This window comes from Oncorhynchus mykiss, chromosome 23 (genome assembly GCF_057628025.1).
Source record: "Oncorhynchus mykiss isolate SJ-2025 chromosome 23, ASM5762802v1, whole genome shotgun sequence".
Classification (NCBI taxonomy): Eukaryota; Metazoa; Chordata; class Actinopteri; order Salmoniformes; family Salmonidae; genus Oncorhynchus; species Oncorhynchus mykiss.
The window spans coordinates 49302501-49327892 of NC_143044.1; the positions used below are offsets into that span (position 1 = coordinate 49302501).

At 42.8% G+C, this 25392-nt stretch overlaps 1 protein-coding gene across 10 annotated transcripts in view; it reads right to left on the minus strand.

Moving 5' to 3' along the window:
- The window catches only part of LOC110503044 (neurexin-1a), a 747078-nt gene that overhangs the window by 377535 nt on the left and 344151 nt on the right, over positions 1-25392 (minus strand). For all 10 annotated transcript variants that reach the window (XM_036960883.2, XM_036960887.2, XM_036960882.2 and 7 more), the window contains one exon: positions 18622-18741. In XM_036960883.2, the coding sequence (XP_036816778.2) occupies positions 18622-18741 (120 nt within the window). The remainder of the gene's footprint in view (positions 1-18621; positions 18742-25392) is intronic.

Genomic DNA, 25392 nt, shown 5'->3' on the forward strand with positions numbered 1-25392 from the left:
AGCAAAATGCTTGTGTTTCTAGCTCCAACAGTGCAGTAATACCTAGCAATGAAAAATAATACACACAAAATTACATTTGTTTTAAGAAATGAGCAATGTCGGAGACCGGAATATAAATATAGACTGAGTGTTCAAAACATTAGGAACCTCTGCTTTTTCCATTACTAATTTTGTGTGCCATAACTGTTTATATTTAGGTGCAGGAACTCCACAATACTTTTGAGCTAATAATATTCAATGAGAGGAACAGGAGCTCAAGCAGTAGAAAAGTTGAGGTGCCAGTACTCAGCTCCAGTAAGCTCCTACCCAAGTCAAGCACCGGTAGTAGGTGCCAGGCGCTCTGGTTTGAGTGTGTCAAGAACTGCAACACTGCTGGATTTTTCACACTCAATAGATTTCCATGTGTATCAAAAATGGTCCACCACCCAAAGGACATCCAGCCAACTTGCCACAACTGTGGGAAGCATTGGAGACAACATGGGCAAACATCCCTGTAGAACGCTTTCAAGACCTTGTAGAGTCCAAGCCCAGACTAATTGAGGCTGTTTTGAGGGCTAAAAGGGGTTCCTAATGTTTTGTACTCCGCCATGCAATCTCCATAGACAAACATTGGCAGTAGAATGGCCTTACTCAAAAGCTCAGTGACTTTTCTGCCCTGCTAGAGCTGCCCCGGTCAACTGTAAGTGCTGTTATTGTTAAGTGGAAATGTCTAGGAGAAACAACGGCTCAGCCGCGAAGAGGTAGGCCGCACAAGATCAAAGAAGGGGTCCTTCGAGTGCTGAAGCGTGCAGCGCGTATAAATCATCTGCCCTCAGTTGCAACACTCACTACCGAGTTCCAAACTGTCTCTGGGAGCAATGTCAGCACAATAACGCTTCGTCAAGAGCTTAATGAAATGGGTTTCCATGGCCCAGCATCCGCTCATAAGCCTAAGATCACTGTGCGCAATACCGCTCCAAACTATGCGCAATGCCGCTCCATTGGACTCTGGAGCAGTCGAAACGCGTTCTCTGTAGTGATGAATTACGTTTCACCATCTGGCAGTCCAATGGACAAATCTGGGTTTGGCAGATGCCAGGAGAACGCTAACTGCCCCAATGCATAATGGCAACCGTAAAGTTTGGTGGAGGAGGAATAATAATAGTCTGGGGCTGTTTTTCATGGTTCGGGCTAGGCCACTTAGTTCAAGTGAAGGAAAATCTTAAAGCTACAGCATACAATGACATTGTAGACTATTCCGTGCTTCCAACTTTGTGGCCTGAGTTTGGGGACGGCTCTTTCCTGTTTCAGCATGACAATGTCCACGAGCACAAAGCGATGTCCATACAGAAATGTTATGTCGAGATTGGTGTGGAAGAACTTGACTGGCCTGCACAGAGCCCTGACCTCAACCCCATCAAATACCTTTGGGATTAATTGGAACCCTGCCTGCGAGCCAGGCCTAATTGCCTGACTTCACTAATGCTCTTGTGGCTGAATGGAAGCCAGTCCCTGCAGGAATGTTCCAACATCTAGTGGAAATCCTTCACATAAGAGTAGAGGATGTTATATAATCAAAGGGGGGACCAACTCAATATTAATGACCCTGATTTTGGAATGAGACGTTCGACAACCAGGTGTCCACATACTTTTGGTCATATAGTGCCTTCGGAAAGTATTCAGACCCCTTGAATTTTCCAAATTTTCTTACATTACAGGCTTATTCTAAAATGTATTAAATACCCCACATTGACCGAGCATAATATATATATATATATATATATATATATATATATTAGCAAATATTTCTAAAAACCTGCTTTGTGATATTTACGTTAAATATATATATATGTATATAACGTAAATATCACATTTACATAAGTATTCAGACCTTTTACTTTGTACTTTGTTGAAGCACCTTTGGCAGCATCAATTCTTCCTGGGTATGACGCTAGAAGCTTGGCTCACTTGTATATGGAGAGTTTCTCCCATTCTTCTCTGCAGATCCTCTCAAGCTCTGCCAGGTTGGATGGGGAGCGTTGCTACACAGCTATTTTCAGATCTCTCCAGAGATGTTCGATCGGGATCACGTCCGGGCTCTGGCTGGGCCACTCAAGGACAATCAGAGACTTGCCCCGAAGCCACTCCTGCATTGTGTTGGCTGTTTGCTTATGGTCATTGTCCTGTTGGATGGTGAACCTTCGTCAAAGATATCATCAAAGATATCTCTACTTTGCTCCATTCATCTTTGCCTCGATCCTGACTAGTCTCCCAGTCCCTGCCTCTGAAAAACATCCCCAGAGCATGATGCTGCCACCACCATGTTTCACCGTACGGATGGTGGCAGGTTTCCTCCAGATGTGACGCTTGGCAATCAGGCCAAATAGTCTGATGGTCTGAGAGTCTTTAGGTGCCTTTTGGAAAACTCCAAGCAGGCTGTCATGTGCCTTTTACTGAGGAGTGGCTTCCGTCTGGTCACTCCACCATAAAGGCCAGATTGGTAGTGCTGCAGAGATGGTTGTCCTTCTGGAAGGTTCTTGCATCTCAACAGAGGAACTTTAGAGCTCTGTCAGAGTGACCATTGGGTTCTTGGTCACTTCCCTGACCAAGGTCCTTCGACCTTGATTTCTCAGTTTGGCCTGGCGGCCAGCTCTAGGAAGAGTCCTGGTGGTTCCAAACTACTTCCATTTAAGAATGATAGAGGCCGCTGTGTTCTTAGGGACCTTCAATTCTGCAGACATCTTTTGGTCCCCTTCCCCAGACCTGTGCCTCGACACAATGCTGTCTCTGAGTTCTACGGACAATTCCTTCTACCTCATGGCTTGGTTTTTGCTCCAACATATATTGAGTGGTGTGTGCCTTTCCAAATCATGTCCAATTGCATTGAATTTACCACAGATGGACTCCAGTCAAGCTATAGAAATGTCTCAAGGATGATCAAAGGAAGCAGGATGCACCTGAGCTCAAGTTCGAATCTCATAGCAATGGGTCTGAATACTTATGTCAATAAGGTATTTCTGTTTATTATTTTTAAAACATTTGCAAACATTCCATGAACCTGGTTTTGCTTTCTCATTACGGGATATTTTTTGTTTAGATGTAATCCATTTTAGAATAAGGCTGTAACTTAACAAATTGTGGAAAAAGTCAAGGGATCTGAATACTTTCCAAAGGCACTATATATATATATATATATATATATATATATATATATATATATATATATATATATATATATATATATATATATATATATATATATATATATATATATATATATATATATATATATATACATACGTATATATATAATGGTGTTCATAGACAGTATGGACAGTATGTGAATAGAACAGTTCTGTACAGCAGTAGTTATATAGGATGAGCCAATACAGTATATACAAATAAAGTGGCTAAAACAGTATGTAAACATTATTAATGTGACCAGTGTTCAACGACTATGTACATAGGCAGCAGTCTCTAAGGTGCAGGGTAGAGTACCGGGTAACAGTGATTAAGGTTCAGGGCAGGGTACTGGGTGAAGGCCAGCTAGTGGTGACTGTATAACAGTCTGATGGCCTAGAGATAGATTATGTTTCACAATCTCTCGGTCCAAGCTTTGATGCACCTGTACTGTCCTAGGTTCTTGATACATTTTTAGATGGTAGTGGTGTGAACAGGCCGTGGCTCGGGTGGCTGAGCTCCTTCATGATCTTTTAGATGGTAGTGGTGTGAACAGGCCGTGGCTCGGGTGGCTGAGCTCCTTCATGATCTTTTAGATGGTAGTGGTGTGAACAGGCCGTGGCTCGGGTGGCTGAGCTCCTTCATGATCTTTTAGATGGTAGTGGTGTGAACAGGCCGTGGCTCGGGTGGCTGAGCTGCTTCGTGATCTTTTAGATGGTAGTGGTGTGAACAGACCGTGGCTCGGGTGGCTGAGCTGCTTCATGATCTTTTAGATGGTTGCGGGGTGAACAGGCCGTGGCTCGGGTGGCTGAGCTGCTTCATGATCTTTTAGATGGTAGTGGTGTGAACAGGCCGTGGCTCGGGTGGCTGAGCTCCTTCATGATCTTTTAGATGGTAGTGGTGTGAACAGGCCATGGCTCGGGTGGCTGAAGTTCTTGATGATGGTCTTGTCCTTCCTGTAGGTGCTGTAGATGTCCAGGGAGTACCAAGTGGTCATACAAGCCGACCGGATGCTCTCAGTGGTTTGTCTTAGGGGCCAAGCCACATTTCTTTAGCCTCGTGAGGTTCAAGAGGCTATTTTGTGCTGTCTGAAGGGGCATGTTATAAGGGATTCTTATTTACTCCTCTCTGATATCCTACTGAACAGCTTGTCTTTTATCATAACAGCTCTGGGCTTCATTTCACACTCGCTGAGACAGTTGTGCTGTAAACTAGTGCATGACACTATTCTAAATAACTGAGGCTTCGATACTGTGCATTGCATTGTTGTGTGGTGTGTGTAACTAAATCTCTGATAAATCTAAAGTTCACCCTCACGTAACTTGTTAAAGAAGAGTTACATACATAAGTCGACATAAGTCGTGGTGCAGATTTGAATTTAACTTTCCGAGCCCACAGCCCAGGTGTCTACCAGCTCAGCTAGCTTAACTAGCTCACAGTCCAGGTCTCTTTGCCAAAGGAAAATATAGCCCTCTGAGTTTGGCAGCTCTCACCAAGTTGTTCAGTTGCAGTGATGTTATACTCTAGAGGATTAAATCACACATACTGTAGCTTCCCTACCATCAGACCTTAACTACTTGCGCCCATTTCACTGACTGGCACCGATACCCACTTTGAGAATATTACCCAATCAACAGACACCAGAAAATGTTGTCTAACTAGGGCAGATCATTGTTGAGGATATAGAAGTTACCACATATGGGAGAAAGGGCAAAGAGAGCGATAGATGATTTGTCTTATGTCAGTAACCCAGTCTCTATACCTGACATGATGTGAAGGGTCTCATTGTCCATGTGATAGGATTTATAGTGTGTCTATATTTTGTGTTTTCTTTCTGCATCAGTCAGTGCATATCATGCCTTATCTCTGAGTGATCAAGAGTCTGTTTATTGGTGTATGGTTGTGTCAGCTTTAGTAAAGGTTATCATCACAGCGTTACGCAACCACAGTTATATTCCTCCCTCTCTCTCGCTATTGTGTGTGTACCGTGGTGGAGCGTGTGTGGACCGTGGTGGAGCGTGTGTGGACAGTGGTGGAGCGTGTGTGTACCGTGGTAGAGTGTGTGTGGACCGTGGTGGAGCGTGTGTGGACCGTGGTGGAGCGTGTGTGGAGCGTGTGTGTACCGTGGTAGAGTGTGTGTGGCCCGTGGTGGAGCGTGTGTGGACCGTGGTGGAGCGTGTGTGGAGCGTGTGTGTACCGTGGTGGAGCTTGTGTGGAGCTTGTGTGTACCGTGGTGGAGCTTGTGTGTACCGTGGTGGAGCGTGTGTGGAGCTTGTGTGTACCGTGGTGGAGCTTGTGTGTACCGTGGTGGAGCGTGTGTGGACCGTGGTGGAGCTTGTGTGTACCGTGGTGGAGCGTGTGTGGACCGTGGTGGAGCGTGTGTGGACCGTGGTGGAGCGTGTGTGGAGCGTGTGTGTACCGTGGTGGAGCTTGTGTGTACCGTGGTGGAGTGTGTGTGTGCCGTGGTGGACCTTGTGTGTACCGTTGTGGAGCGTGTGTGGACCGTGGTGGAGCGTGTGTGGACCTTGGTGGAGCGTGTTTGGACCGTGGTGGAGCGTGTGTTGACCTTGGTGGATCGTGTGTGGACCGTGGGGGAGCGTGTGTGTACCGTGTTTGAGCGTGTGTGGACCGTGGTGGAGCGTGTGTGGACCTTGGTGGAGCGTGTGTGTACCGTGGTTGAGCGTGTGTGGACCTTGGTGGAGCGTGTGTGGACCGTGGTGGAGCGTGTGTGTACCGTTGTGGAGCGTGTGTGGACCGTGGTGGAGCGTGTGTGGACCTTGGTGGAGCGTGTGTTGACCTTGGTGGATCGTGTGTGGACCGTGGGGGAGCGTGTGTGTACCGTGGTTGAGCGTGTGTGGACCGTGGTGGAGCGTGTGTGGACCTTGGTGGAGCGTGTGTGGACCGTGGTGGAGCGTGTGTGGACCGTGGTGGAGCGTGTTTGGATGAGTTTCAACATGTCTTCAATTGTCTTCTGCTTTTCAGTTGTGTGGAGAGCTGTGTCTTAGTCAATGCGGTCCATGGTGCAGTACAATTCTGATTCATGCTATTTCCTTGCTGTCAGACCTTCCACACATGACTAAGTGACCACTAAAGTGTCTGTATATGGTAGCAGTGACTGATGACACTCCATAGATTAGATTTTTACCCCACTAAACTTGTGTAAAATAGGCCATCCCTGAACGGCCAACCCGGGATTTGATCTCATGTCAACAACTGCACCTTCTGCTCTTTACAGAGAGAGGGAGGCACTGGCAACACACTGGTATCACACTGGTAACACACTGGTATCACATTTGTAACACACTGGTATCACACTGGTAACACACTGGTAACACACTGTTTTTCACAGGGTTTAGTCACCAGCTTGTTTGAATGAGGTGCACAATGACACCATCGTTCCTCTAGCACTGTCTTGCTACCAATTTCTCTGCTGCATTTGTTTACACGTTAGTATTGTCATTAGTATTGTTTGTTGGGCTACCCCTCAGTGCACACAACTACCAACTTTCTCGCTTTGTCTCACCATCTCGCTTTCTCTCTCTCTCTCTATCCTCTCTCTCTCTCTCTCTCTCTCTCTCTCTCTCTCTCTCAATTCAATTCAATTCAAGGGGCTTTATTGGCATGGGAAGCACATGTTAACATTGCCAAAGCAAGTGAAGTAGATAATATACAAAAGTGAAATAGACTATTTTTATTTATTTATCCGTTATTTTACCAGGTAAGTTGACTGAGAACACATTCTCCATAAAAATTAACCAAAGTTCCAAAATAATAAAGACATTACAAATGTAATATTATGTATATACACAGTGTTGTAAGGGAAAATAAATAAGCATACATATGGGTTGTTTTTACAATGGTGTGTGTTCTTCACTAGTTGACCTTTTCTTGTGGCAACAGGTCACACATATTACTGCTGTGATGGCACACTGTGGTATTTCACCCAGTAGATATGTGAGTTTATCGAAACCGGGTTTGTTTTCGAATTCTTTGTGGATCTGTGTAATCTGTGAGAAATATGTGTCTCTAATATGGTCATACATTGGGCAGGAGGTTAGGAAGTGCTGTTCAGTTTCCACCTCATTTAGTGGGCAGTGTGCACATAGCCTGTCTTCTCTTGAGAGCCAGGTCTGCCTACGGCGGCCTTTCTCAATAGCAAGGTTATGCTCACTGAGTCTGTACATAGTCAAAGCTTTCCTTAAGTTTGGGTCAGTCACAGTGGTCAGGTATTCTGTCACGGTGTACTCTCTGTTTAGGGCCAAATATCATTCTAGTTTGCTCTGTTTTTTGGTTAATTAATTCCAATATGTCAAGTAATTATCTTATAGTTTTCTCATGATTTGGTTGGGTCTAATTGTGTTGCTGTCCTGGGGATCTGTGGGATGTGTTTGTGTTTGTGAAAAGAGCCCCAGGACTAGCTTGCTTAGGGGAGGGACTCTTGTCCAGGTTCATCTCTCTTTAGGCGATGGCTTTGTTATGGAAGGTTGTGATCTGTTGGTTTGTGAGCAGACATGTTCAGGTTCTAAAACTGATTCAATATTTTCTAGCCAAATTGAGTCGAAGGCTTTTTTGAAATCAACAAAGCATGAGAAGACTTTGCCTTTGTTTTGATTTGTTTGTTTGTCATTTAGGGTGTGCAGGGTGAAAATGTGGTCTGTCGAATGATAATTTGGTAAAAAAACACAGTTCCTCGGTATCATTTTTTCATTGAGGAAATGTAAGAGTCTGCTGTTAGTTATTATTATTTATATTTTTATTTCACCTTTATTTAACCAGGTTTCAACTGCAACCCAATTTTCAACTGCAACCTGGCCAAGATTAAGCAAAGCAGTGTGACAAAAACAACACAGAGTTGCACATGGGATAAACAATTGTACAGTCAATAACACAATAGAAAATGTGTATGAAGTGTGTGCAAATGAATTAAGGAGGTAAGGCAATAAATAGGCCAATAGTGGCGAAGTAATTACAATTTAGCAACTAAACACTAGAGTGATATTTGTGAAGATGAGGATGTGCAAGTAGAACTACTGGTGTGCAAAAGAGCAGAAAAAGAAACACAAATATGGGGATGAGTAGTAGGTAGTTGGTAGTTGGTTGGATGGACTATACACAGATGGGCTGTTTACAGCTGAGGTGATCGGTAAGCTGCTCTGACAGCTGACGCTTGAAGTTAGTGAGGGAGATATAAGTCTCAAACTTCAACGATTTTTGCAATTTGTTCCAGTTATTGGCAGAAGAGAACTGTGGCCAAAAGTGGTGTTGGCTTTGGGAATGACCAGTGAAATATACCTGCTGGAGCGCGTGCTACGGGTGGGTGTTGCTATGGTGACCAGTGAGCAGAGACAAGGTGGAGCTTTACCTAGCAAAGACTTATAGATGACCTGGAGCCAGTGGGTTTGGCAACGAATATGTAGTAAGGACCAGCCAATGAGAGCATGCAGGTCACAGTGGTGGGTAGTATATGGGGCTATGGTGACAAAATTGATGGCACTGTGATACTGCATCCAATTTGCTATGTAGAGTGTTGGAGGCTATTTTGTAAATGACATCCCCGAAGTCAAAGATCAGTAGGATGGTCAGTTTTACAAGGATTTGTTTGGCAGCATGAGTGAAGGAGCCTTTGTTGCAAAGTAGGAAGCCAATTCTAGATTTAACTTTGGATTTTAGATGCATAATGTGAGTCTGGAAGGAGAGTTTAGAGTCTAACCAGACACCTAGGTATTTATAGTTGTCCACATATTCTAAGGCAGAACTGTCCAGAGTAGTGATGCTAGTCGGGCGGGCAGGTGCTGGCAGCAATCGGTTGAAGAGCATGCATTTTGTTTTACTAGCATCTAAGAGCAGTTGGAGGCCACGAAAGGGGAGTTGTATGGCATTTAAGCTCGTTTGGAGGTTTGTTAACACAGTGTCCAAAGAAGGGCCAGATGTAAACAGAATGGTGTCATCTGCGTAGAGGTGGATCAAAGATTCACCGCAGCAAGCACAACATCATGGATATATACAGAGAAAAGAATCGGCCCAAGAAAGTAACCTTGTGGCACCCTGTTATATCGTTTAGGACCTTGAGCGTGGCTGAGGTGCACCCATGACCAGCTCGGAAACGAGATTGCATTGTGGAGAAGGTACAGTGGGATTCAAAATGGTCGGTGATCTGTTTGTTCACTTGGCTTGATGGATATTGGTCTGTAACAGTTTGGATCAGAGTGTCCCCCCCCCTTTAAGAGGGGGATGACCGCGGCCACTCTCCAATATTTAGGAATCTCAGACAATTGGAAAGAGAGGTTGATCAAACTATTAATTGGCGTTGCAACAATTTCAGCGGATAACTATAGGAAGAGAGGGTCCAGATTATCTAGCCCAGCTGATTTGTAAGGATCCAGAACTTACTGCTCTTTCAGAATATAATTTGTCTGGATTTGGGAGAAGTGTGGAGGGGGGGGGGCTAAGGCATATTGGGCAGGGCTGGAGGCTCTACAGTGAAATAAGACAATCATCACTAACCAAAACAGAAACAGACAAGGCATATTGACATTAGGGAGAGGCGTGTGTAGCCGAGTGATCATAGGGTCCAGTGATAAGCAATAGATGAGTAAGGGAGCCAATTCAGTAGTCGCTACTACGCTAGGCAAGCTGGAGAGACGTCGATTCAGACAGCTAGTGGGCCGGGGCAAGCAGATGGGCCTCCAGGGAAGTCACAATGGAAGAGCCTGTTGAAACCACCTCGGACGGTTGTGCCGGCATTCCGGTCGTGGTGGATTGGCGGGGCTCCGTGTCGACAGTATAGGGATAGGCCAATTGGCAAAAGAGGTATTGTAGCCCAAGAATTGGCTGATGGACTTCTTCGGCTAGCCAGGAGATGGGCCTAGCTCGAGGCTATCTCTGCACATCTACAGTGCCTTGCGAAAGTATTCGGCCCCCTTGAACTTTGCGACCTTTTGCCACATTTCAGGCTTCAAACATAAAGATATAAAACTGTATTTTTTTGTGAAGAATCAACAACAAGTGGGACACAATCATGAAGTGGAACGACATTTATTGGATATTTCAAACTTTTTTAACAAATCAAAAACTGAAAAATTATTCAGCCCCTTTACTTTCAGTGCAGCAAACTCTCTCCAGAAGTTCAGTGAGGATCTCTGAATGATCCAATGTTGACCTAAATGACTAATGATGATAAATACAATCCACCTGTGTGTAATCAAGTCTCCGTATAAATGCATCTGCACTGTGATAGTCTCAGAGGTCCGTTAAAAGCGCAAAGAGCATCATGAAGAACAAGGAACACACCAGGCAGGTCCGATATACTGTTGTGAAGAAGTTTAAAGCCGGATTTGGATACAAAAAGATTTCCCAAGCTTTAAACATCCCAAGGAGCACTGTGCAAGCGATAATATTGAAATGGAAGGAGTATCAGACCACTGCAAATCTACCAAGACCTGGCCGTCCCTCTAAACTTTCAGCTCATACAAGGAGAAGACTGATCAGAGATGCAGCCAAGAGGCCCATGATCACTCTGGATGAACTGCAGAGATCTACAGCTGAGGTGGGAGACTCTGTCCATAGGACAACAATCAGTCAGTCGTATATTGCACAAATCTGGCCTTTATGGAAGAGTGGCAAGAAGAAAGCCATTTCTTAAAGATATCCATAAAAAAGTGTCGTTTAAAGTTTGCCACAAGCCACCTGGGAGACACACCAAACATGTGGAAGAAGGTGCTCTGGTCAGATGAAACCAAAATTGAACTTTTTGGCAACAATGCAAAACGTTATGTTTGGCGTAAAAGCAACACGGCTGAACACACCATCCCCACTGTCAAACATGGTGGTGGCAGCATCATGGTTTGGGCCTGCTTTTCTTCAGCAGGGACAGGGAAGATGGTTAAAATTGATGGGAAGATGAATGGAGCCAAATACAGGACCATTCTGGAAGAAAACCTGATGGAGTCTGCAAAAGACCTGAGACTGGGACGGAGATTTGTCTTCCAACAAGACAATGATCCAAAACATAAAGCAAAATCTACAATGGAATGGTTCAAAAATAAACATATCCAGGTGTTAGAATGGCCAAGTCAAAGTCCAGACCTGAATCCAATCGAGAATCTGTGGAAAGAACTGAAAACTGCTGTTCACAAATGCTCTCCATCCAACCTCACTGAGCTCGAGCTGTTTTGCAAGGAGGAATGGGAAAAAATGTCAGTCTCTCGATGTGCAAAACTGATAGAGACATACCCCAAGCGACTTACAGCTGTAATCGCAGCAAAAGGTGGCGCTACAAAGTATTAACTTAAGGGAGCTGAATAATTTTGCACGCCCAATTTTTCAGTTTTTGATTTGTTAAAAAAGTTTGAAATATCCAATAAATGTCGTTCCACTTCATGATTGTGTCCCACTTGTTGTTGATTCTTCACAAAAAAATACAGTTTTATATCTTTATGTTTGAAGCCTGAAATGTGGCAAAAGTTCGCAAAGTTCAAGGGGGCCGAATACTTTCGCAAGGCACTGTAGCCCGAATGGTTTGGCCTACAAACTAGTATGACCCCTCTACGGAAAGATGAGACTGAAGTTGGTACAGCCGATCTGCCAACTTTTGTCTGTAACTTCCAAACAGTTTGGGTTACACGTGAGGTGAGACTCTCATGGACAACAAGATGCCAAGAGTGTGCAAAGCTGTCATCAAGGCAAAGGGTGACTTCTTTGAAGAATATCAAATATTAAATATATTTAGATTTTTTTAACACTTTTTGGTTACTACATGATTCCATATGTGTTACTTCATAGTTTTGATGTCTTCACTATTATTCTACAATGTAGAAAATAGTCAAATTAAATATATATATATCAGTGGAGGCTCCTTAGAGCAGGAAGGGGAGGACCATCCTCCTTAGTGAATTTCATATATTTTATTTTATTGTCAATAAAAAACACACTGTTTTGCAATGAAGGTCTACAGTAGCCTCAACAGCACTCTGTGGGGTTGCACCATGGTGGAGCAGGAGGACAGCTAGCTACCGTGCTCTGTGTCCATTGACTTCAATACAAAACCTAGAAGGCTCATGGTTCTCACCCCTTTCCATAGACTTACACAGTAATTATGACTTCCGGAGGATGTCCTCCAAGTTTTGTGCACAGGGGCATTGTCATGCTGAAATAGGAAAGGGCCCTCGCCAAACTGTTGCCACAAAGTTGGAAGCACAGAATTGTCTAGAATGTAATTGTATGCTGTAGCGTTAAAATGTCCCTTCACTGGAACTAAGGGGCCTAACCTGAACCATGAAATACAGTCCCAGACAATTATTCCTCCACCAAACTTTACAGTTGGCACTTTCCATTGAGACAGGTAGCGTTCTCTTGGAATCCGCCAAACCCAGATTAATCCGTTGGACTGTAAGTCGGTGAAGCGTGATTCATCAATCCAGACAACACGTTTCCACAGCTCCAGAGTCCAATGGCGGCAAGCTTTATACCCCTCCAGCGAACGCTTAGCATTGAGCATGGTTATCTTAGGCTTGTATGCGGCTGCTCGGCCAAGGCAAGTCATTTCATGAAGCTCCCGAAAAACAGTTATTGTGCTGATGTTGCTTCCAGAGGCAGTTTTGAACTCGGTAGTGAATGTTACAAAAGAGGACAGAGAAGTTTTATGCGCTACGTACTTCAGCACTCAACAGTCCCGCTTTGTGAGCTTCTGTGGCCTACCACTTTGCGGCTGAGCCACTGTTGCTCCTAGACATTTCCACTCCACAATAATAACACTTACAGTTGAGCAGGGTAGCTGTAGTAGGGCAGAAATCTGACAAACTGACTTGTTGGAAAGGTGGCATCCTATGACGGTGCCACATTTAAAGTCACTGAGCTCTTCGGTAAGGCCATTCTACTGCTAATGTTTGTCTATGGAAATTGCATAGCTGTGTGCTCGATTTTATACATCTGTCTGCAATGGGTGTGGCTGAAATAGCTGAATCCACATACGTTTGTGTGTATATACTGTATCTAGAACAATAGCTTTCAACTTACTATCTTGTCAACAACATATGAAAATGAAATGCATGTAAATGTGTTCATCCAATGCCAGGTCAAGCAAGCCATTCACCGATTTACCAATAAGAATGCACCAATAACAATGCACATTTCATTGCATTAGTGTATTTTGCTTTGAAATAGCTCTCTTCTGCCCTCTAGTGAAACAAAGTATGCATTCCAAATGTCAACCTATTCCAATAGTGCACTTTTGACAAGAGCCCTATGGGCTCTCATCATAAGTAGTGCACTAGGGAATAGGGTGCCATTTGAGATGCAGTAACATTCTTTAATATAAGGCAATACAGCTCACTACAGTAGTGTCCATTCAGTCACGCCTCATAGTACATGTTATGTCCTGTTGACAGGTTGTTTTTCTGGCAACATCAAACAGATAAGAAAGCAAAGAAAATATATCACAAACAGCCACCGTCCCATCACCGATAAGGACATGGCCCAGCTCCAAAACTCACAGGCGCTGAATCCCGGTACACCAAGTGGTCTGGTCCAGAAAGTGTGGTTGAACCTCCAGATATATCTGGGTCAAGGAGGGGAACAGACAACTAAAATTCATTCCTTGTAAAATCAGACGAGAACTTTCTAAGGTATGTTGTTCATAGCCTGTTTGTGTTATTTCTAAGTTGGACTCATAATTAGGCTGCTGGAAAACAATATTTCTTACAATGCATTCCGTCTCAGATACAACACACTAGCGTATAACAAGGCCACAATGAATCATCTGGACCCAAGGGAGAGGGGCAGGGAGTCCAAGAGGGGATTCATGTTTGAGCAGCCAGGGAACCAGCTATGCCCAATGGCATCACCAGGGAAATATCTATCGAAATGCCTGGAGAACTCCCTTGCATTTTATTTCCACCCAAGAAGAGGAGAGTGTATCAGGGACTCGATCAGAGCCGATGGGTGGGAACTATCTGGCAGCACTTCTACCCAAGTCGTGCAGGGCAGTGGGAACAACTACATACACAAATCACAGCATCAGGACCACAGGACCAGAAACACAGTTTCAAGACCAGAAACTGGCCATACAAAAGGCTGGTTTAGAAGCGAGGGAGATTATGTCAGTGAGTGGGCATCGGTGTGAAGGTTCGCTCCTTAGCTAATGCCATCCCTCATTGACAGACAGAAAATGCTGGAGAAACATCAAGGCCGAAAACTAAGACCACACTGCAGCACCATCAACACCCAAAAGGCTGAAGCAAGGCAGCAGAAGTAGTAGCACAGACTCCTACATATATTTCAACCAATGCACTGTCCAAGTGAATGTACAGATAAATGTGACATACAATAAGTAGCTATAGCTATAGGCTGGGTTTCTGTTTAGCACTTTGTGACATCAGCTGATTTAAAAATACATGTGATTGATGGAGCTATGTCAGCTGTGGTGGATAACAACAACAACGTAGGGTTTCATTTATTAAAATCAAATCAACTGAATGTCATGGATTGTCTTTCTTTTGCCTGAACAGCATCCTGACAAGAGAGCACATTTTCTCTGCCAGGCAAAATCACACATCATAAACTCATTGCTATGGATGGATCCAAATGAAGCCAACTACAAAACAACTGCTTTGCTGTTATTCTGGCTGCACTTTTTGACGTGACTGTATTTAACCATAGTTGGCTAGTTAACAAGCAAAGGATAATAACGTTGCCAGCCAGTATGGCAATGGAACATTTATAATACTGAACAACTGGGTCACGTCCATAAATACAGAACAAAAAGTCTGAACAACTGGGTCACGTCCATAAATACAGAACAAAAAGTCTGAACAACTGGGTCACGTCCATAAATACAGAACAAAAATACTGAACAACTGGGTCACGTCCATAAATACAGAACAAAAAGTCTGAACAACTGGGTCACGTCCATAAATACAGAACAAAAAGTCTGAACAACTGGGTCACGTCCATAAATACAGAACAAAAAGTCTGAACAACTGGGTCACGTCCATAAATACAGAACAAAAAGTCTGAACAACTGGGTCACGTCCATAAATACAGAACAAAATACTGAACAACTGGGTCACGTCCATAAATACAGAACAAAAATACTGAACAACTGGGTCACGTCCATAAATACAGAACAAAAATACTGAACAACTGGGTCACGTCCATAAATACAGAACAAAAATACTGAACAACTGGGTCACGTCCATAAATACAGAACAAAATACTGAACAACTGGGTCACGTCCATAAATACAGAACAAAATACTGAACAACTGGGTCACGTCCATAAATGCGGAACGGGTGCCTAAAAACACCATGCCAATATATCCTCCAAACCCCGCTTCTCGGGTATAATAGCATTGTCCCTTTGTATTGCCAGAGGCCCCAGTCATTTACAGTGGTATGTATTCATGGATGCAAATAAAAAAATTCACAGATAAAAAAAGAAAAATAATAATGTATAATGTATATTTCGTCTCTCTGCTTCATAAGTTTCCTTCAATTGGCAAGAAGCTGAATATATCTCACTGATGGAAGCTTCCGAATGAGCGAAACAGCGCCCCTCTGTCTCTGTATGTGTAGACCATCTATCTGATGTTGTCTGGTAAAAAGAGTCTACTGTTGTCACCTGTAGCATTGAATACAAGGGAACAGAGAGAGCATTTGGCCTCCCTTAATATTTTTTTGTATAAAATAATAGGCAATCAGAGTTGAGCAAAACTGAGTGAGCTCAACTGTGAATGGTCAAGGGAAGCCAGTTTGGATTTGGCTTCACACCAAACACATCACATCAAAAGCCAAAGGTCATTGACCAAAGAAACATAATTTTTGTTGTTATCCTTCGGTGGCTAGCTAGCTAAAACTGGCCCATTCCTAAATTAGCCATGGATGGAGATAGAGATTTTGAGTTGTGGTTTTACTTAATTATATGTACAGTGCCTTGCGAAAGTATTCGGCCCCCTTGAACTTTGCGACCTTTTGCCACATTTCAGGCTTCAAACATAAAGATATAAAACTGTATTTTTTTGTGAAGAATCAACAACAAGTGGGACACAATCATGAAGTGGAACGACATTTATTGGATATTTCAAACTTTTTTAACAAATCAAAAACTGAAAAATTGGGCGTGCAAAATTATTCAGCCCCTTTACTTTCAGTGCAGCAAACTCTCTCCAGAAGTTCAGTGAGGATCTCTGAATGATCCAATGTTGACCTAAATGACTAATGATGATAAATACAATCCACCTGTGTGTAATTAAGTCTCCGTATCAATGCACCTGCACTGTGATAGTCTCAGAGGTCCGTTAAAAGCGCAGAGAGCATCATGAAGAACAAGGAACACACCAGGCAGGTCCGAGATACTGTTGTGAAGAAGTTTAAAGCCGGATTTGGATACAAAAAGATTTCCCAAGCTTTAAACATCCCAAGGAGCACTGTGCAAGCGATAATATTGAAATGGAAGGAGTATCAGACCACTGCAAATCTACCAAGACCTGGCCGTCCCTCTAAACTTTCAGCTCATACAAGGAGAAGACGGATCAGAGATACAGCCAAGAGGCCCATGATCACTCTGGATGAACTGCAGAGATCTACAGCTGAGGTGGGAGACTCTGTCCATAGGACAACAATCAGTCGTATATTGCACAAATCTGGCCTTTATGGAAGAGTGGCAAGAAGAAAGCCATTTCTTAAAGATATCCATAAAAAGTGCTGTTTAAAGTTTGCCACAAGCCACCTGGGAGACACACCAAACGTGGAAGAAGGTGCTCTGGTCAGATGAAACCAAAATTGAACTTTTTGGCAACAATGCAAAACGTTATGTTTGGCGTAAAAGCAACACGGCTGAACACACCATCCCCACTGTCAAACATGGTGGTGGCAGCATCATGGTTTGGGCCTGCTTTTCTTCAGCAGGGACAGGGAAGATGGTTAAAATTGATGGGAAGATGTATGGAGCCAAATACAGGACCATTCTGGAAGAAAACCTGATGGAGTCTGCAAAAGACCTGAGACTGGGACGGAGATTTGTCTTCCAACAAGACAATGATCCAAAACATAAAGCAAAATCTACAATGGAATGGTTCAATAATAAACATATCCAGGTGTTAGAATGGCCAAGTCAAAGTCCAGACCTGAATCCAATTGAGAATCTGTGGAAAGAACTGAAAACTGCTGTTCACAAATGCTCTCCATCCAACCTCACTGAGCTCGAGCTGTTTTGCAAGGAGGAATGGGAAAAAATTTCAGTCTCTCGATGTGCAAAACTGATAGAGACATACCCCAAGCGACTTGCAGCTGTAATCGCAGCAAAAGATGGCGCAACAAAGTATTAATTTAAGAGGGCTGAATAATTTAGCATGCCCAATTTTTCAGTTTTTGATTTGTTAAAAAAGTTTGAAATATCCAATAAATGTCGTTCCACTTCATGATTGTGTCCCACTTGTTGTTGATTCTTCACAAAAAAATACAGTTTTATATCTTTATGTTTGAAGCCTGAAATGTGGCAAAAGGTCACAAAGTTCAAGGGGGCCGAATACTTTCGCAAGGCACTGTATATGTATATATATATATCATGGTGGCATATGAACTACCAGGTTATAGAGCAAACAACGAAATGATCACAACACATTTTTTCCTGGCTTGGCTTCCCCAGTGATTTTACCCACACACCGCTACTGGTAATATAATAATGAGTTTTCAAATGCAGCATGTAAAGTATAGAACAGTTGTCATGGAATATAATGACTGGAATATAATGACTGGAATATAATAAGTGCTAATGAGAACAGAGTGGTTCTAAAGGACATCAGTACTAAAGTGACAGAAGAAGAAAAGTGTTCCAATGTCCCAAATAAACGTGTTCGTTGTTGCCGCCATGATGACGACAACACTTACCTTTAGTCGACTCTTCTGGCATAATGGCCACTCAGTCAAGATACAATGTATATATGTAACACAGCGTGTGGAACTCAATGTATGGAATGTGGAGTTCATAGCAAGACAAAAGCAAACTTTATGTGTGTTTTGTGATGGTTTACAACAAATGGTGACACAAAGGACAAAATGCATTCTTATATACTGTAGGGTACTGTAGGTTGCACACACTGTATATAGATTTTTCTATTGTGTTATTGACTGTACGTTTCTTTATCCCATGTGTAACTCTGTGTTGTTTTTTGTCGCAATGCTTTGCTTTATCTTGGCCAGGTCGCAGTTGTACATGAGAACTTGTTCTCAACTAGCTTACCTGGTTAAATAAAGGTTAAATAAATTAAATATATATATATATATATATATATATATAGATAGATTTAGGATCTTAATCACCCTGTAGAAGGAGAACGTTCCTGCAATGTAGGACATTGTGAACGTGTGTGTGTGTGTGTGTGTGTGTGTGTGTGTGTGTGTGTGTGTATATGCGTGTGCGTGTGTATGTGTGTGCACATACACAAAGCAGTTGAAAGGTGTGTCTTACCGTCGTTGCAGAGTGGCCCTCCGAAAGATGTCATGCTACAATCACAGTTGAACCCCTCCCACTGCTGCAGGCACACACCCTGATTGGCACATGAGTCCTCCTGGCATGTTGTACTGGGGCCTGGGAACAGGGAGGGAGGGAGGGATCACGTAAAATATGCGATTGGAATTTAAAATGAAACACATTTATATGATTAAAAGCTTAATCCAACTTTATCTTTGCAGTCTATTTACCAGTTTATATACTGACACATGGCATACTGAGACAAACATACCTGTACCTACATGTACATGCTACCTCAACTAACCGGTGCCTCCGCACATTGACTCTGTACCGGCAGCCCCTTGCATATATTGTTATTTTATTTTTTACTGCTGCTCTTAAAACTTGTTACTTTAATCTCTTATTATTGATTTGATAACCTATCTGTCTCTGTTTCTGTCTATCTCTCTGTGTCTCTCTCTCTGTGTCTCTCTCTGTCTCTGTGTCTCTCTCTGTCTCTCTCTGTGTCTCTCTCTGTCTCTCTCTCTCTCTCTCTCTCTCTCTGTCTCTCTCTCTCTGTCTCTCTCTGTCTCTCTCTCTCGCTCTCTCTCTATCTCTCTCTCTCTCTCTCTATGTCTCTCTCTGTGTCTCTCTCTGTCTCTCTCTCTCTGTCTCTCTCTCTGTCTCTCTCTGTCTCTGTCTCTGTCTCTCTCTGTGTCTCTCTCTGTCTCTCTCTCTCTGACTCTCTCTGTGTCTCTCTCTGTCTCTCTGTCTCTCTCTCTCTCTCTCTCTCTCTCTCTCTCTCTCTCTCTCTCTCTCAATTCAATTCAAGGAGCTTTATTGGCATGGGAAACATATGTTAAAACATTGCCAAATCAAGTGAAGTAGATAATATACGAAAGTGAAAAAAAAACAATAAAAAAGAACAGTAAACATTACACCCATAGAAGTTCCAAAAAAATAAAGACATTACAAATGTCATCATTTATATATTCAGTGTTGTAACAATGTGCAAATATCTCTCTGTCTCTCTCTGTGTCTCTCTGTGTCTCTCTCTGTCGCTCTCTGTGTCTGTCTTTCTCTCTCTTCATGTGTGTCTCTCTCTGTGTCTCTTTCCATATGCCTTTCACTCTGTCTCTCTCTCTGTGTTTCTCTATATATGTCTCTCTCTCTATCTCTCTCTGTGTCTCTCTATATATCTCTGTATGTCTATCTCTGTCTCTCTCTCTCTCTCTCTCTCTCTCTCTCTGTCTCTCTCTCTCTCTCTGTGTCTAACTACCTGTCTCTGTATATGTCTCTCTCTCTCTCTCTCTCTCTCTCTATATATATATATCTCTGTGTCTCTGTATATGTCTCTCTGTATGTCTCTCTATATGTCTCTCTCTCTGTCTCTCTCTCTCTCGCTCTCTCTGTCTCTCTCTCTCTCTCTCTCTCTCTGTCTCTCACTATCTGCCTTGCTCTATCAGTCTCACTTGCTTTCACACACAAACACTTTACACGAAGAAACCCTTTACACACATATGCACACAGTTTTTATGAGATTGTCATTAGTTTTAGTGAGTTAAGGTACTCTTGCTTACTCATATTCATATTTATTTTACTCTTGCACTCTCACCACTATTTTTAGGAAATAACAAATATTGTTAAATCTGTCAGCAGCCTAGATGAGGTTCAGCTGTGGGCCCACTGTGCCACCATCAGGACACATGGAACACATCTTCCTAGGATGAGCTACTTCTGTATTCCTTACCACGCTTGCCAAATCAGATCTCAAAATCAAACTGACCATGCAATATAATATGCTTTTGATGCATTTTAGATCATTTTTAACGATGTTGACTACTTTAAACACCTTCTTCTTCAGAACGGCTGGACCGATCGACAGCAAATCCAGATCTGGTGTACAGCATGTATGGATGCACGTCTTCAAATACACTATTTTCCAAGACTCTAGATGCAACGATATGGCCGCTATGAGCCAATGAGCTTCGATTAATGTTTTTTCCTATCCAACAATGCCACAGTGTGATCAAACTCAATCATACTTTACAGGTTAGCTAGACTCATATCTTTGAGCAGGTGTGCCAAATGTCATCACTCCGAATCATAGCGCCACTGTGTGGTCGATATGCTTGCAAAAGTCTTTCAGTGTTTTCAACATGTGTGCCAAGTTTTGTTACAAAACAAATATCCGACTGATTTACAGTAATTTATGTGCCCATGTGAATGTTAATTGGTCAGTAGACGTCATGATATTTGACATACTATTCTGGAAAATAGTGTGTTGAGAGGCCTTGGTCCATATACAGTACCAGTCAAAAGTTTGGACAAACCTACACATTCAAAGGTTTTTATTTATTTTTACTATTTTTTTACATTATAGAATAATAGTGAAGACATCAAAATTATGAAATAACACATATGGAATCATGTACTAACCAAAAAAGCGTTAAACAAACCAAAATATATTTATATTTGAGTTTCTTCAAAGTAGCCAACGTGACAGCATTGCACTCTCTTGGCATTCTCTCAACCAGCTTCATGAGGTAGTCGCCTGAAATGCATTTCAACTATCAGGTGAGCCTTGTTAAAAGTTAGTTTGTGGAATTTCTTTCCTTCTTATTGTGTTTGAGCCAATCAGTTGTGTTGTCACAAGGTAGGGGTGGTATACAGAAGATATCTCTATTTGGTAAAAGACCAAGTCCATATTATGGCAGGGACAGCTCAAATAAGCAAAGACAAATGACAGTCCATCATTACTTTAAGACACGAAGGTCAGTCAATCTGGATAATTTCAAGAACTTTGACAGTTTCCTCAGGTGCAATTTCAAAAAAGCATCAAGCGCTACGATGAAACTGGCTCTCATGAGGACCGACACAGGAAAGGAAGACCCAATCATTTCAAGGGAGAGTAGATGTGTGTTTCTGTTATTTGCATGGGAAGATAAAGAAAACGGAAATGTAGCCGAAGATAAACCCGGATCTGAGACAATCTGGAATTTTTCTCTTGTGGATGGTCTGAAAACTGCATTTGTCTTTAGTATTTTGGAGATAGACAATCCATTGTAGAAAAAAAGTATGTAGAAAAAAAGAGTAAAGATCATCAGCAGCTATTAACATTGGCCAACAACGTGTAACAGGTTAGGACACTGATCTTAGCCTCTGCCTGCCTGCCTGCCTGCCTGTCTGTTATGTCAACTGTCAGCCAATCTGCTATGTAGTCTGTCAGCCAGTCTGTTATATAGTCTGTCAGCCAGTCTGTTATGTAGTCTGTCAACCAGTCTGTTATGTAGTCTGTCAGCCAGTCTGTTATGTAGTCTGTCAGCCAGTCTGTTATGTAGTCTGTCAGCCAGTCTGTTATGTAGTCTGTCAGCCAGTCTGTTATGTAGTCTGTCAGCCAGTCTGTTATATAGTCTGTCAGCCAGTCTGTTATGTAGTCTGTCAGCCAGTCTGTTATGTAGTCTGTCAGCCAGTCTGTTATGTAGTCTGTCAGCCAGTCTGTTATGTAGTCTGTCAGCCAGTCTGTTATGTAGTCTGTCAGCCAGTCTGTTATGTAGTCTGTCAGCCAGTCTGTTATGTAGTCTTATGTAGGCTTCTAAACAGCTTCTATCCACAAGCCTGAACAGCTTCTACCCCAAGCCATAAGAGTACCCCCCCCCCCCCCCCCCCTACACTACTGCTACTCTCTATTATTATCTATGCATAGTCACTTTAATAACTCTACCTACATGTACATATTGCCTCAACACTGGTGAACTGCACATTGACTCTGTACGGGTACCCCCTGTATATAGCGCCGCTATTGTTATTTACTGCAGCTGATTCATTATTTGTTATTCTTAACTCTTACTTTTTTGTAGGCATTTTATTAAAGTGCATTGTTGGTTAAAGGCTTGTAAGTAAACGTTTCACTGTAAGGTCTACCTACACCTTGTATTCGGTGCATGTGACAAATACAATTTGATTGATAGTCTGTCAGCCAGTCTGTTATGTCATCTGTCAGCCAGTCTGTCAGCCAGTCTGTTATGTCATCTGTCAGCCAGTCTGTTATGTCATCTGTCAGCCAGTCTGTTATGTAGCCTGTCAGCCAGTCTGTTATGTCATCTGTCAGCCAGTCTGTTATGTAGTCTGTCAGCCAGTCTGTCAACCCCTATGTAGGCTGTGTTAATGGGAGAGTTGATGCAAATGGTATGACACAGGGTTAGCATGGATGTTAACCGGAGCTATGTAACATGGTTTGGTTGTTATACTGAGATTAAGACTGAGATTTTCTTTTATTAGGATACATGTTGTTACAATGGTGATAATGGTTGATTGCAATTTCTTTAGGCTTATTAGAAAATGCACTATTGCATATTTCAATTTTCAAAAGTATGAAGTTAAAATGACACAATTTTACTTCACCTCTAAGTACACTGAACAAAAATATTAACGTAACATGTAAAGCGTTGGTCCCATGTTTCATGAACTGCAATAAAAGTTCCCAGAAATGTTCCATACACACGAAAAGCTTGTCTCTCAAATGTTGTGGACACATTTATTTACATCCCTGTTAGTGAGCGTTTCTTCTTCGCCAAGTTAATCAACCCACATGACAGATGTGGCATATCAATTAGCTGATTAAACAGTGATCATTACACAGGTGCACCTTGGGCTGGGGGCAACAAAAAGGCATCTCTAAAATGTGCAGTTTTGTCACACAACACAGATGTCTCAAGTTTTGAGGGAGCGTGCAATTGGCATGCTGACTGCAGGAATGTCTAACAGAGCTGTTGCCAGATAATTTAATGTTAATTTATCTACCAACGTCAATTTAGAGAATTAGTCCTAATGTCCAACTGGCCTCACAACCGCAGATCACGTGTAACCACACCATTCCAGGACTTCCACTTCCGGCATCTTCACCTGCAGGATCGTCTGAGACCAGCCACCTGGACTGCTGATGAAACTGTGCGTTTGCACAACCAAGCATTTCTGCACAAATTATAAGAAACAGTCTCAGGGAAGGAAGCTCATCTGCGTGCTCATTGTCCTAACCAGCGTCTTGACCTGACTGCAGTTCGGCATCGTAACCGACTTCAGTGGGAAGACTCTCACCTTCGATGGCTACTGGCAGGCTAGAGAAGTGTGCACTTCAATAATGAATCCCAGTTTCAACTACACCGGGCAGATGGCAGACAGCTTGTATGGAGTTGTGTGGGCGAGCGGTTTGCTGATGTCAATGTTGTGAACAGAGTGCCCCAAGGTGGTGGGGTTATGGTTTGGGTAGGCATATTCTAAGGACAACAAACACAATTTAATTTTATCGATGGCTATTTGAATGCACCGAGGCACTGTGATGAGATCCTGAGGCCCATTTTATTGCCATTCATCCGCCGCAATCACCTCATGTTTCAGCATGATAATGCACATCCCCATGTCACAATGACATGTACACAAATCCTGGAAGCTGAAAATGTCTCAGTTCTTCCATGGCCTGCATACTCACCAGACATGTCACCCAAGGAGCATGTTTGGGATGCTTTGCATTGACGTGTACGACATCATGTTCCAGTTCCCGCCAATATCCAGCAACTTCACACAGCCATTGAAGAGCAGTGGGACAACATTCCACAGGCCACAATCAATGGCCAGAGGCAAATGGTGGTGTTGGATTCTGAGTTAAACTTGGAACATATCTAAGGAGCGATAGAGACTGGTTTTTACATCAGAAGTTAATGGTTATCTGTAGGAGCCAGATGGCTTTGGAATGTGTTGGGTGGACAGGAGGAAGTGACAGGATTGCTACAGGGGATACAGATGGACATCTGTGGATTAGGAAAATGAGGGGTTGAGGTCAGATCCCCTTAAGGGAGAAATTATGGTGTATTACCCTATTCCTTGGTTATTACCCTATTACCCTATTACTTAGGATCACCACTTTATTTTAAGATTGTGACATTTCAGAATAATAGTAGAGAGAATGATGTATTTCTTTGATCACATTCCCAGTGGGTCAGACATTTACATACACTCAATTAGTATTTGGTAGCATTGCCTTTAAATTGTTTAACCTGGGTCAAACATTTCGGGTAGCCATCCACAAGCTTCCCACAATAAGTTGGGTAAATGTTGTCCCATTCCTCCTGACAGAGCTGGTGTAACTGAGTCAGGTTTGTAGGCCTCCTTTGCTCGCACACGCTTTTTCAGATCTGCCAACACATTTTCTATAGGATTGAGGTCTGGGCATTGTGACTGCCACTCCAATAACAAAAATGTCCTTAAGCCATTTTGCCACAATTTTGGAAGTATCCTTGGAGTCATTGTCCACTTGGATGAGCCATTTGTGACCAAGCTATAACTTCCTGACTGATGTCTTGAGATGTTGCTTCAATATATCCACATAATTTTCCTTCCTCATGAAGCCATCTATTTTGTGAAGTACAGCAGTCCCTCCAGAGGCAAAGCACCCCCACAACATGAGGCTTCCACCTCGTGCTTCACGGTCAGGATGGTGTTCTTCAGTTTGCAAGCCTCCCCCTTTTTCCTCCAAACATAAAGATGGTCATTATGGCCAAACAGTTCTATTTTTGTTTCATGAGACCAGATTACATTTCTCCAAAAAGTACGATATTTGTCCCCATGTGCAGTTGCAAACCGTAGTCTGGCTTTTTTATGGCGGTTTTGGAGCAGTGACTTCTTTCTTGCTGAGTGGCCTTTCAGGTTATGTCGATATAGGACTCGTTTTACAGTGGATATAGATGCTTTTGTACCTGTTTCCTCCAGCTTCGTTACAAGGTTCTTTGCTGT